At 38.4% G+C, this 14436-nt stretch overlaps 1 protein-coding gene across 8 annotated transcripts in view; it reads left to right on the top strand.

The window, feature by feature from the left end:
* Nucleotides 1-4724: 4724 nt before the first annotated feature.
* LOC109052463 (Friend leukemia integration 1 transcription factor-like) overlaps nt 4725-14436 on the top strand; it is a 28623-nt gene continuing 18911 nt past the window's right edge. For 2 of the 8 annotated variants that reach the window (XM_042743429.1, XM_042743435.1), the window contains exons 1-2: nt 4725-4868; nt 7248-7355. In XM_042743429.1, coding sequence (XP_042599363.1) covers nt 7284-7355 — 72 coding nt within the window. In that variant the 5' untranslated portion in view covers nt 4725-4868; nt 7248-7283. Of the gene's footprint in view, nt 4869-7247; nt 7356-10850; nt 10986-11522; nt 11730-14436 lie in introns of those variants that run through there. The other 6 variants (XM_042743432.1, XM_042743431.1, XM_042743428.1 and 3 more) reach the window with 6 other exon arrangements.

Raw genomic sequence — 14436 nt, 5'->3', positions numbered from 1 at the left:
ATTTTCTTAGACGAGGTGTGTAGTCATATGCCTTGACTTGCTGTTTTCCACCAAGGATTTTTTTTTTTTTTTTTTTTTCATCCACATGGCTTTATTTCTCCTGGCTAGTCTTAAATCTTAAGATTTATACCCTAGAGTTTCACTGAGGGTTTTTTGAATGAAATGAGAACAGATTAATAATAACTGTGACTTGGTACTAGGTCTGGGTTAAAATGTTGATTTTAGATTAATACAGTCTTTATTTCAATGATGCCTACACAAACTATACTTTGGTTTTTATGCAAACAATAAGGAATGCGTACAGTGCATGTGACGTAACTTCCGCTCAAATCACTCGTGCATGTGTGCCCTGACACCAGAGGACAAAAGAAGTATACAGTATATAGCCTCTGAAAATGAATGATATGCAAATCTGTGAAAAGTATAAAAGACAGTATTGTTGATAACTTATGGAGAGAAATAATGCAGGCGCTGAACAAGGATGAAAGTTTTATTGCGCATGTGTCGAGCACGTGTTAATGCATGCTATCAAATGGAGTATACCCTGAAGGCTGTGCATTCAGCTGTATGTAGACGCTAGCATTCATATCAAAACTGAAGTATATATTTGAGCTTCTCACCCAGTTGCATAATTTAAATCATTTGCTTCGCAAAAGGGTTCACTTTTTCGAAGAGCTTGAAATGCTGCCCACTGGTGACATCTACTGGTCAGAATGATGTAAATGCAATGACAACTCAGCTAAAACATGCGTAAAAGCACCTTTTACAAACCAACTGCAAATGTCTACTGAAAGTGTAATCTATTAAATGCAATTAACAAATCATTCAATACCATTAAATATAAAGTGCATGTAATATATGCTAGTTTATTAAATTGAAGAGCTTATTTGTATAGCTTGGTTAATCAGGCCAATATGAGACTAATAACTACAACTCTTGCTCTTATGTTATAAAAATAAGTCATTAAAATATCTAACTTAGCAAACCAAAGCAAAATCAGTTAAAAACCATATAGACACGTGTTCACAGAGACTGTCCCTTTTAAAATTTCAATACTAGTATACTGAAATCGTGCTGCTTTGGCAGTTTGACACATGCTCTGTTGCACTGATTCGAAACAAATGATTCGCAAAGGTTTCGAAGCCTCACAAAGCAGGGTTTCGAAAGCATCTATCACTAGTTTTCAGTCTACATTGGATACGATGCAATAAAACGATCGAAAATGAAATGATGTAAATTAGGGCAAGGAACTTCTTTCTTTTGAGATGTTTAGCAAGCTGAACATAAGAACACAGCGCAACCAGGGGCCAAAACGGCTCTTAAGAGCCCAATCTTGTCAGTGAATTTGCGCGACCAGTAGAGACAGATTTCCAAAAAGAACGAGCCCTATTCATGAGCTGCATGCTTCTTTGAATGAGTAGTCCAAAAATGTGCATTACCAGTTTGAATTGGTCTAAAAAGCTATACTATATAATTTATAGCCTTAAAGAAAGAATTTCTTCTGAGCATAATGGAGATTATTCAGTAACTAAAAGTCCCTAGATGACATGTAAGGATGTGATCTACTATGCAATTTAGATGTCTCACTTCATAGTTGGCAATTATTTATTCACACTCTGTAAGTCTAACTTCTGTCTGAAAGCCAACCTGGGGTCTGATTAATCCAGATGTAAGGCTTTACTGAGAGGTCATCTATTGCCTCGTTTGGATGGAGCGAACAGCCGTGATGATTGGTGTCTTATAAGAAGTTCAACACTTTCACTGGTAAAGTTTTACCTTTATAAATGCTCTCTTATAAACCAACCACAGCGGTTTAATTTCCCTTTTGCAAATTCTAATGACATGCCTGAGTGGTCTGCTGTTTGCATAAAGATACATTTCCAGATCCGGTTTCACATGTCTGTGAAATTCATATTAAAAACCATGAATCTAGAGAGTTCACACTCATGAGAGGCCGGAAAAAAACGGACAGCCTTCTCCAGGTGTTCATAACTATCCTCTATGTAGTTTCATGAGGGCTAAGGGAATAGATATATATGAGATTATGAGTCACACTATTTTGCAGAGCGTCTTCCATTCTCCAGTGCTGACATTACTAGCGCTTAAGTACGAATGAGCCTGATTGCGCTTCAGTTTAGTAAAGCCCTTGGGTCTGTCCTGTTGCGTGTGGGCCTTGACGGGGTTAGCGTGAAAAGAGTTGCCCTGCCTTCACTGGTGCCAACATCTCATTTACGCGTCCCCCTTGAGAACATGGAGAGATGTAGAAAATGAGCTATCTTCATCTCTGCTGCTCTCTTGCTCCTCCAGTTAAATAAATAAGGCATTACACTGGAGGACCCGGACCTTCATTACTACATACTCGATGTAATCAGACACGTCTGTATGTTTCTGCATATTCCTAAATAGCCAGATATTAGAGAGGTCCCAGGAGGTGGAGCTGGACCTTTGAGATAAGTCTGTAATGCTAACACCAGCCACGGGGGCTGATCATAGATGGGACGCAGGAATTCGGCTCGTGAGATGCCAGATCCCATGAGAGACGGTTACATTTTTAACTGTTTTATGGAGACTGATATGATTCAGATCTTCCCTTTCCTTGAGTGCAGTTCTGATCCCTCTAGCCTTTGATTGCTAAAACATCATTCAGTCCTGAAAAATGCTAAATGTGTATTGAAACACAATAGTGAAACCAAGTGATGCATAAAATATGAACTCATGCGAATAAGATTCTTAAAATGTAACACAAGAGTTTTGGGTCTAGTTTCACTCTTGTTAGTCAGCTTGGGTTTGTCAAGACTGGACGTACACTTGTAAAAACAAGTGTTTCAAAGGGGGTTTTCCCAGTGATGCCATAGAAGAGAAATTTTGGTTTCTTCATAGAACCTTTCAGTGAAAAGTTCTTAAAATAACCCCTTTTTTTCTTAGTGTGAAAGACATTTTAATAATCTCAAGAACTTTTTTCTTAATATAAAGAAGCTTTTTTCTAATGGAAAGGTTCCATGGAAGTAAAAGGTTCTTCAAAAGAACTTTTGTTTTCCAAAATATAGACCACTGCAGTTGGGAACAGTTTTTATCATGCTTGAATATATTTGTTTTTTTTTTTCTTCTTTTTTTTCCTTTTACACTCGTCTGTCTAGATCTCCTAGTTCACTCATTGCTAAACTTGATTACAGTAGCAACTTTAAAGCAACAAGACAATGGAGAGAAAAAACAACAACCAGTTTTGAGAACTAACACTAACACTGTTTATTGTTTCTCACTCCAGTCTAAAGGCATTCGGATGGAAGTGCGTCATCCAGCCAATGATGTGTTCTCAGTCCCGGCATCTGCAAAAGTTCCTGGAGCTCCTCAGGCAGGATACACTGAGAAATAAAAGAAATAATAATAATAATAATCATAATAATAACAATATAAGAGGGTAGAGAATAAAACTTTTCAATGTTGGTTAAAGAATGTAAGAATTTAGCATTTTACATGTTGTGTTTGACATTCAGCCACTGAAAGTAGTCATGGTTGCCATTTGATATGTTTCCCGTCTGGGTAAGGTGGCAATTTCCTGCTATTGTTCAAAAGTATGTGATCTTACGGGAACGTGGTGTGCTATTCCAAATACTGAGTTTACTCAGGTTTACCTAAATCAGTCAGGTAAAATGGAAAAATGTGGAGAAAAAAAAATATATAAAAAAAAAAAAAAATAATATAAAAAAAAATATTATATATATATATATTATATGGACTATGAGCTCAAACTTAATATATATATAGTCACATTTATCAATGTAGTTTAGGGACTATGAGCTCAAACTTAATTGTTTGATAAAAATCCATTAGCAAAGATGTAATTATTTTGCAAGATATTGTAACACTTTTTATTGCTGCACCCTGCATGTTGCACATTTTCCATTGTGTAATAATTGATTACAATAGCATGGGCACATAGATTACAATAGCTAGCAAATTGCAATCACAAGCAACTCACATGTTAAGCATGTTTGTTGTTCACACAGTTCGTATGTAACGTGTCATCAAGCCTTTTAATCAACTGTTTAAAACACGCTCAGACCTAATTTGAGAAGCAGTTCGGATCAATGAGAGGGTCTTTATCAAGAAAGTCATGCATCAGCGCCTTTCCCGACTGTAAACCTGCCGCTGGTTCTTTGAGGGAGTTCTCGGCTGGAGGAAATGGAGTTAGTGAAGTGAACAGGGTCAACCTAACAGGAAAGAGACGCTCAGGGGTGACGCGTGGATGTGACAGGAGCCCACTGAGCGCGCTCATCCTCACAAGACGACGATTCTAGCAGGCATCGCTAAAATAAAATAAAATAAAATAAAATAAAATAAAATAAAATAAAATAAATAATTTCAAAGCAATAGATACCACGAAGCACTTTTTTTGTGCAAAACTTTTTTTTTTTTTTTATGTTGTGTGCTCTTTAAATGCTCATATAGTTTGGAAATGGCACGAATGAACGAAATAAGTAAGTGAATAAATGAACGAAATTGTCAAACTTTCGCATTGTCTTTTGAATGTTTACATGCATCTGCAGAAGATATTCGGATGTCTTCCAGTACTATTCTTGACGCTTTCCCCCCTTCTCTCGTTCTCTTGTATGGTGCTGTGCTCATTTCAGTCAGATTCCCTTATTTCACGGTTCAGTGGATGTTCAGGGTGAGCTCGTGCGTCCTCATTGGCCAGCGAGCCGCTGCTCTCCCATCTCACTCTTCCCATTCATACATCCCTCCTCTCCTCCCTCACGCCTCCTCCACATAACTCACACTTATCCATGACAATCACTTTCTCATAGACGGGACTAATTATTTAAGACTGGAAAAGAGTTCAAAAATACCCGGTGACAGAGACGAGACAGGTGAGTGTTCTGTGTTTGAGGTTAAGCGCTGCAGAAGTTGAGCGTGTGTTCTTTCTGATTTTAGTTTGACCAGAACGTTTTTGTCGCTCGGCAGTCATCGTTTCGTTTCCGGGATAAAAACACATGCACGTGGAACTACTTTTCATAGGCGAAAGATTTGAGTTCCTTGTCCACTTTGGTATGTCGCCTCGTTGCTCGTTTCCAATGTGTTGACAGTCGAGAAAGACGCTATTTGATGGATAACAGGTACACGCTAGGCAAGACGCTTCGAATGAAACACTAGACGCTCTTGGTCCTCTTCGGAGGAGAGGCGATGCAGTTACTTAACAGTCCTGTTGAGCCTCCAGTCACTTAATTGGCCACAGATGCGGAATTCTATGCTCTTTTACCGTTTAGAAATTGGATGCATTTGGGAAAGTTTATGAGGCGAGCCCAGCTCTCGCCAGCAGGAGCCCGAGGTCTGACGCTGCAAATATAAATCGAGCGAATTATAAGACTCCTGATTTATTCATTACGGTCAGTATGTACAGGGATCGACATCCCCATCGCGATGGCACACAACTGACGAATGCATTTTAATTCCCTTTATTACCGTGTTGCACTTACGTATGCGTCCGACGTATTGTTATGTCATTCAAACTAATGTGACGTGTGTAAACACGTAAATATCTCCCTTGATGCTTTATGCACAAATCGATTTAAAAGAAGTTCTCATTAGTTATATGCAGTTACAACCCAATAAAACTGAAAAGTTGAATTGCAATTTTAAGTAAAGTGACTACCTACTACACCTTTAAGTCATTTTCAATTTAATTAGCGGTGAAGAAAGACGTATTGACACTAAAAACTTGAACAGAAATAAATTATTTTAACAAGTGAACTGAAGCAAGTATTATTTTATAGCTACACCTAATAATGCATGAATAATGAATGTTTTCACAGTTATTGCTCTGGAAAGTAAACTGCTTGAGAAGCCTTAAAAAAAAAAATGGACCTAAAAAGTTTTCTTTATTATTTAGCCTACATCTGGATGCAACAGAAAACTCGTAATCTCTCCGCTGTTCTGATAAATCCATATTTAATGATTAGTCTATGCCCTTTAAAGAAGGATAAATAAACTTTAAGACTGTGTCAGTGGTCAGTGCACAAATCAGGACGGTTTCTGATGTTGCTGTGTTTTGATATGGCCATCAGTTATTTTCATAGTGCTGCTGAACTGCTGTGGAATGTTAAATAATGCTAGTGCCAGTCTGCTCTGTAATTGCACGCCGAAGGAAAGGCGAAAGACACCGTCCCCGAGGTGCCCTTTCACCCGAGACTTTGTAAGCTACACTTATTAAAACGAAAAGTGTTTCAATATGTGGCTGCTCTGAACGTGAAGGGGGCTGGGCCTGTATACTTCACAAATTGACTTATCTTATATAGCCTTATCGAATAAACACATTCAAAAACGAAAGATGACGAAATGGAAAGAGAAACGCAAAAATATATAGGCTAACTGATCTTAAATATGAAAAGTATTATTATTATTATTATTATTATGCCTGTACTGCCATCTTTACTTAAAATATTGCATGAAATGAAGGCCTGTGCTGTCAATTAAAAAAATAAATAATTAAATGATTAAACCTCTGGATGAAACAAAAATAAAACAAACAATAAATAAATAAATAAATCCATCTCTAACAAACATCCATCCATTCCCCCCCATAAAATAACATCACCAAACCAGATCTGACCTCTCTGTTTAGATAACTGGATGTGGTTTAATTGGAAACCAACGTGCCCATTTTATTCACAAGAACTGCTGCGCTGCTTTACAATTTCTATGCAGGTACACACAGAGAATGCAGATAAACGAGCTTCCCTTTTTTCTAAAGGAAAATATCACTGTAGGGCATGAGGAAATGCATTTCGTAGAATCTAAGACGGAAATCAATTTCGAGGAGAACTGGCAAAAAGAAAATAAATAAATTCCACTGATCTATAAAACCGTTTAATTCAGAGAAATAAATAAATAAAATGGTTTTGTGCTGATTTGTGAGAGATGGGAATTAATGAATGGCTAAAAGATAATCGATGAATTCGTTTGCTCTTTAAAATGTTTAGCAGATGAACACTGAAATAACATTTTATTTCAGAGCTTAATTTGAGACAGTTGTCTTGGGGCGGCGGCCGTAATTAAGTCAGAATTAAGAAACAATTCGGTTAAATTAGCTCTTTAGCTATTATTATTATTATTATTATTATTATTATTATTATTATTATTATTATTATAGACGTTTCTTAGGCCTATTTATTTTTAAGTTTATTAGTTCTGCACTGGGTAAACTCCAGCTTCCTCTAAGGTGACCTGTGGATTTGTGTTTTTTTTTTAAGGGGCCGTGAACATCACATTTCCGGGCTCTCTGTCCAATGAAAATGTTTCAGACCGTCCCCGACACGTCGTCTTACGTCAAGGTAAGACAACATCGTCACTACGAGCAGGTAATGTCAGAGGAAACAAGACTGGAACTTCTAAATTGCCTCTTTCCTCTCCCCAGTTTCATTGATGACTGATGTAAATGGCTTGTTAAAACGCGGTTTTCCGGATTCACCTCTCGCCATATTTGACTTTAAATGAGCGGTACAGTATGAAGGACATTTAGTTTGACGAATGGTTTAATTGTTTTACAACACATCTGGGAGAATGTACACTGTCTGTCTAGCTTAGTCTTAAATTTGATCTGGCCATTGAACGAAGGGATAGGCCATCTCTGACCTTCACAAATGTTACTTATTGCACATTATTGTATTCGACGTGGTGCTTCTCTCTCTCCCTCTCTCTCTCTCTCTCTCTCTCTCTCGACATGGTCTTGAAGAATGTAAACATTGCAAATGGCAGACATCTGTTTTTGCATGAACTAGGTTCGACCATCCATGCATAGGGAAGTTTCCATATAGAACTCGAACTGTGTAAGGAATCTCTACAGATGGGTTTTGTGTCTACTGTTGATTATGCCACTTCTACTGAATTGCTAACTTAATATAGGCTAGTCTACTTCTTTATGGAAGGTATGTTGTATTATCACTGTTCGTTCTTTTAGAGGCCGAAAGGTACATTAGCATATTTGGATCTGGTTATTTATGGCGAAGTGCCACAACAATAACTTTTAATGCATCAAAAGGCTTAGTGCACAGCGCACAGACAGAGCCATGAAAATGAAGTATTGTGCCTGCTAAAGTCATTCATTATATCTTTACAATCAGCATACTTTCCAGAGCCGAGATGTTATGTTATGGAGACTTATTGCCCCCCTGCATAAGGGAGCTTTTCATGCAGACGCTATAGTTTGTGTTCCTCCACAGAGGGGCTGCGTTTCACAGTCCCACGAACAGTCCTCGATTTGTTTCGAGACATTAGCAGCGCTGGAATGTTGAGGGAAAACCTTCTCTTTGAAATCCAGCTTTCTTTCCACAGACTGAATAATAAATAGTGCGCTGCGTGGCAGTGGAGCTGGGCCACGTATAAACAACAATAAAATGGAGCAATAGGAGTCTCTGGGAATATATTTGTTGTTATATTTTATGATTGTTGTGTTTATACTTATTTTTAAACACTCTTGGGGTGTGTCTGTGTATGTGTAATACAACCAAACCCGAGTTTTTGTTTTGGTCAAACGTGACAAATATTTAACAAATATGTTCCAGAAATGTGTTCACAAGTATGTGCCCCTCCCCCTCTTTAATTCGCGCGCTGCAGATAAACGGTCATATTTGGGTTTTGTTGCTGGCGGGCAGAATATGAGCGGGAAAGGGGATTTACCTCAGCACGCCTCAAGAAAGGCCGGTTTCAGAGAAATATTCAGCTTCATTCAGGCGAAGCCACGGTTTAAGGTTTTTGTTTGGTCAAGGCCGGGCGAGACTGGGGCTTTCCAATAAAAATACATCTCAAATTAATTATGGGCCGGAGCAGGAGGCCAGACAGTTTACTGTTGTGTGCTGCAGTCTCTATTTTTTCGATGTTCGTATCATTTTTCGCGCGTGAGAGGAAAAGGGCGCGTGACGGTCTCGAGACACCTGAGAATCACGATGCCTAGGACAGCCTCGCTCGAATATTTTTCGCAAAACCATAGATAGATAGATAGATAGATAGATAGATAGATAGATAGATAGATAGATAGATAGATAGATAGATAGATAGATAGATAGATAGATATAGGATCTATAAAATAGGTCTATACTTGTAGACTTTACTACTCGAAAGTCCGTTTACCATGTTGTTCCCACACCGTTTTTTTTTCTTCTTTCTTCCTTTTAAAGTCGAGGAAGCCTCTGGTCTCACTCTGGGTTAGTCTTACTCCGGCACTTCGGGGTTTTTCCAGTAGCGTTGGGCCACTGGCTTCCCACAGGTCGTGGTTGGGAGAAATGCCTGGCTGTCAAGCTCCAGCGTCGAGCCAGATGTTCTGTGGCTCACTACATAAACCAACATGCATCTGTTTATTGGCCTTCCAAAATGTTTGTTACCGCTGGACTCATAATGACCTGGGCAAGTGCCACGCGGGAAAAAAGGCAGATTTTTCTAGGTTTAATGATGCACCCAACGAAGATGTTTACTCCATAAATAAAAATTATTTTCTTTTCTTTCGTTTTTTTTTTCTGGACAAGCTATCATTACATCTTGAGAGTTGAAAACGCACTGTGTCTGAAAACAGCCTTTGTTTAGATATGCAGATGATGTCTAAATTGTTTTCATCAAACAAGGAATATCAAACCGATCTACTACAGGCTATCAATTCTTTGCTTTAATCCACCACAAATGCGATTCGTAATTCTGAATGAAACGCTTGTGTTCACTATTTATCTGATATATAGTTTAGTCTCAAGTAACGAGACGTCTCATTTATAATAATCGAAATGGAGACCATAAAACATAATTATACTGTCATTAGTGACCCCTCTCCGCCAGATCTCCGTCTCGTCATGCGCTCGGAGATAATGGTGTTTTAATTAAAAGAATGGTGGAGTCCAAGCGGCCCCTCTAGGGAAACATATGTTTCAGCTATCAAGTCCCACGCTCTGTGAAATTATGTCCACCCTTCCACTGCAACTCGCATGCACGTGTCCCCCAAAAAAAACCTGATATGATGATCCAAATCTGTATTACTCGGCCATAAATAATAGTGGGTAAATGGTTAGTTTGAACCAAAACCCAATTTCCATCTTTCTGCTTTGTCACCTTCCTCCACCTTCCCCAAGAATGCAGAACACAGAAGTGGATTAATATATGCCAACGCCGTTTATTTGAATGAAAGAAAAGCCACTGTTGTTGTGTGCACGAGAGAGGGGCCCTGACTCGAAATGGTTAAACAAGGTGTCTCCGTTAATTACTGTGCAGGCCTCAGGCAGGAGAAGCCTTGACCCCTAGCAGGATCCAGATGTGGCGCTCTCGAGGGGGCCTCTCCCCCTTCTAGACCCCCATGTCGCAAACCGTGCAAGCCAGCCGGCGCAGACTCAGTCTCGCTCCCTTAGGCATGGCCCTCTCGGTCAGGGGTCTCAGGATCCGGGGGTCTGGTCACGTTTTGGGCTGGCTGCGCGTCTAGGCTGGGCAACAGAGCGCACCGGGAAAAATAAATAAATAAATAAAAAAGTAGGGGGTGGAGACTGACTCTGCGCTCTTTGGAAAAGTGAATGACAAGCAAGGTATTCAAAAGAATATAATTGCATTATCACCATATAATATTGGTGCAAAATAGATTTGTTTGGCACTGCAAAAATCCGTGTTTTTATCGTGATAAATAATGTTAAGATTTCCAGTTCTTTTCCAGGACGAAAGTAGCCTAAATATTTAATGTACAATAAATGTACTCTAGAATAGAGACGATTCCCTTCATTTCCCATGAAGATATGAAATATGTGAGGCCATATGTTACTGATTTTGTGAAATGTCGAACAGCGAGCACACGAGAGGTATCAGCCTCTCTTTATGTTGCTGGAGATATGCTGTTCATGTGCATTCAGAGGTGCGCGCACGTGTGGAGCAGACAGACTCTGCGGGCTTCGGTTTTATTCATGGAAACCCGTTTTTGCAGCGAAAGAAGTTCGGACAGACTCGTCACATTCTTCACGTCACCATAGGTAGACGCAGTCCGCGCTTTCTTTTATAGCGGAACACCGATCCTAATATTATGACATCATTTAATATTTTATGTGTTTATTCGATCTCGTATAAACCATTCATGTAAAAAGTCAACTAGATGTAGTTGTTTTTTTATTTTATTATATATATATATATATATATATATATGATATATATATAGATATATATATTATATATAATATCTATATATATATATAAAATTATATATATATATTTTATCAGCTTAATCTAATTTGTCAGGCTATTTGAGATTTTTTTATTATTTTTTAACATACATTCGATGCATGCTTCTACCAAATCGCGTAGGCTACTTTAATGTGGAAAAAGCGCAACAAATGTAAAGAGCTGGCAGGCGTTGTGTAAATATTTCCAGGCAAAAACATGTACAAAGGAAAGAAACACTATTGTTTTTGGTGTTCTTATCTTCTCGGGACAAATATCCTGCTTTGGGTGCCGTAATGAAGGCAGGGCCAGTGATACACGCACGCACACACACACACACACACACACACACACACACACACACACACACATAGGCTACACGGCTTCCTTCTCAAGCGCAGTGACTTCACTTCCCAAATTTAGAGGAAAAAAACCATCCGGCGAAACTGTCTCTGTCTCTCCGCCACATATCGGGGGCTGGAATTAATTCAGACGCGTGACATGTTTGGAATATTGTCGGGCTCCACTGAAAATTGCGCAAAATGGACGGAACTATTAAGGTAAGAGTGGATGAGAGGGATCTTTCAGAGATGGACAGAGTTTGAGAGCTTAGACGCCTGTAGTTCTGCCTGTCTGGGAGTTTTTAGCCGCTCCGAGCTGCGCTTTTCCTCTTCTCTCTCTCTTCAAGTTTCCTTTTCCTTTTCGTCGAAACTTTGTTGAACGTTGAAAACTATCGCGGATGATACGAGCGTTCAGATGGACTCTACACACACTCGGACGCTCGTAAAAACGCACGGGCTAGACCCGCTGTTTGTGATGGAGTAAAGATGTTTCGCCAAGAAAAAAAAAAAAAAGAGAGAGAGAGAGAGAAAGAAAGGAGAATCTCGTTTTTAGGATTAGAATAGCGAAAGTCCAGTGCTCGACGAGGCTGCTTTGTGTTTTCAGTATACCGTGGCGCGCGCGTGTGAATGCAGTGCAGTGGTTTATATAAATCATAAAGCTTTAGGCTGGAGATGTGGCTGCGCAATTGGAGTGGCACCGTGCCGAGGTTTTCCAGCCATTCATATAGTTCAAAAGCCGAGCCCACCCACAATAAAATATTACTCCACAGTCGCTCCCTTCTTCTGATAACTAATAACAATTATTGTAAAAAAATTGCACACATTATAAAATAAATAGTTTGTTTGTGGTCCACACCGTTACTTTGTGCATTTTCGATAGTTTTATATTAAAAAATAAATAAAATAAAAATTCTCTGATTAAAGACAGCTATCAATATTTTAACGAAATCGCTATTTCTGAGCATCAAATAAGGTAACGATCACTGATTGATTGTTGACTCTTGTGAGGAGGGGAGGGCTGCAGATTCAAACACTCCTTATTTTGCGGTCATATAAGTGGTTTTGGGTGTGGTATATGTTTGGGGCCGTACACATCATGCTTGTGTTAGATTGTATCATGTTAAATAGACTGTTTCGATTGCGCTGGGGTGACTGGGGACAGAAAAAGTGTGATTTTAATGCAGCAAAACTCCTTCAAAGAGCGTACAGTCCTTTTAGAGCATTACGACTAAAAATATAGTTTTTGTCATTATTATATGATCAGTATTATTATTATTATAACTATTATTATTATTACAATGCCAACACACAATTAAATTGTTCTTTGTATTTAACTACTGTACTGTACATTTTTACTAAATCAAAACCATAAATCATATCTCAGTTAAGATAATGTATAAGATAATGGTTGTGTGGTTTTGTATATTTTAATAATTGCATATTAATCATATTAATATACAAAACACACATAAAACACACATATCAAATAAGCCAGACACTGTGTCTGTACTTTGTCAATTTGTATACAGTTATATATATATATATATATATATATATATATATATATATATATATATATATATATATATATATATATATATATATATATATATATATATTACAGTAATATATATAGACAGTGACAGTAGACAGTGTCAAAATGATTGGGTTAGCTGGTTTCTAATCTTCTGTTTTGAGAGATTCACATATGATATTGATTGTTTATTTATAATTTTGTATGACACTAACACTAACCTTGCCCTAACATGCTTTAAAGTTTAAAAATAATATAGTTTATAAAATAAACCTACTATAAAGTGTGACCCTCAATAATTTTCAGCCATCAAATATTAGTACTGTACAGTATCTACAGTAGCATTAATGCAATCTAGAGGAATTTTTAATGTTATTTCATTGAAATTTGACACCTATAGCTCTCTTGATTCATTTCTTAACTGTACACTTTAGTCAACAATGAGGAGGGGGTTTCAATCCATGGGTATTTCCTGTTCCACACAATCTGGTTTCCTGTCAGGTTTCCTTTTCCTCCTGAAACAAAAGACAGGAATGCGTTCTGTATAAAATAGCACTGTGCTTTCAATGGGCTCTGCACATCCTGACTGAATGACACATCTTCTGCGGGACGGCCCATGATGATTAAGCTGGCTGTTAGAACTCTAATATGATTTTTTTCTAAATTACTTTTCCCGGTGAGAATCAAAACATACGGTAGCATAATGTATAATTTATGCAGCTTGTTCAGCTGTTGGCGTACCTCACCATAAATCTACAACACCAAACCAGCCTGTGGTTCTGGATGGTTAAAGCGAGCCATGCAGACACGGCCAATTTATAGCCTAAGGAAAATAGCACCTTTGTGAGTATTTTAACCTCATTGTAAGAAGAAGCTTGCACTTGTACTGTGACCATCGCCTAGCTCTCTGTTTCATAGAGATGAAGGAATTTCGCCTTTTGACAGGCCTGTCTGTACGTATATACGAGCGTGAGTGTGGAATTAGATTTTCCTATTTTTACAACCCTCTGTAATCTTGGGAAAGACTGACTGCCAATCATGAATTATATGGTGGAGGCTGATATGTCTGCGTGTAAGTAACGTGTAACAGTCATAATAGCAGCTCTGGTCTTATCTGGCACCATGAAGGCATTCCTTAGCTCTGCCATACTTATCATGCCACAGGCTGCTGCTGTGGGTCGCCCCGATACTGTCCACGGGACGCTGATCAAATTGATGACGACTGTCACCAAAGTTCAAAAGCCAAAGAGGGAAAAAGAATAGCTAAGAGAGTGTCCCATGATCCCCTTTGCCATTTAGTTTTAATCTGTAAAAACAGCAGTATGAGTTGTGAAATGCACTCATTTTGATATTTGGATGTAGTATGTTTCTATAAAGAAATGCCAAGGAAGA

This window comes from Cyprinus carpio, chromosome B18 (assembly GCF_018340385.1).
Source record: "Cyprinus carpio isolate SPL01 chromosome B18, ASM1834038v1, whole genome shotgun sequence".
NCBI lineage: Eukaryota > Metazoa > Chordata > Actinopteri > Cypriniformes > Cyprinidae > Cyprinus > Cyprinus carpio.
Note: the sequence above shows the minus strand (reverse complement) of the source record. Positions and strands in the feature narration are given on the sequence as shown.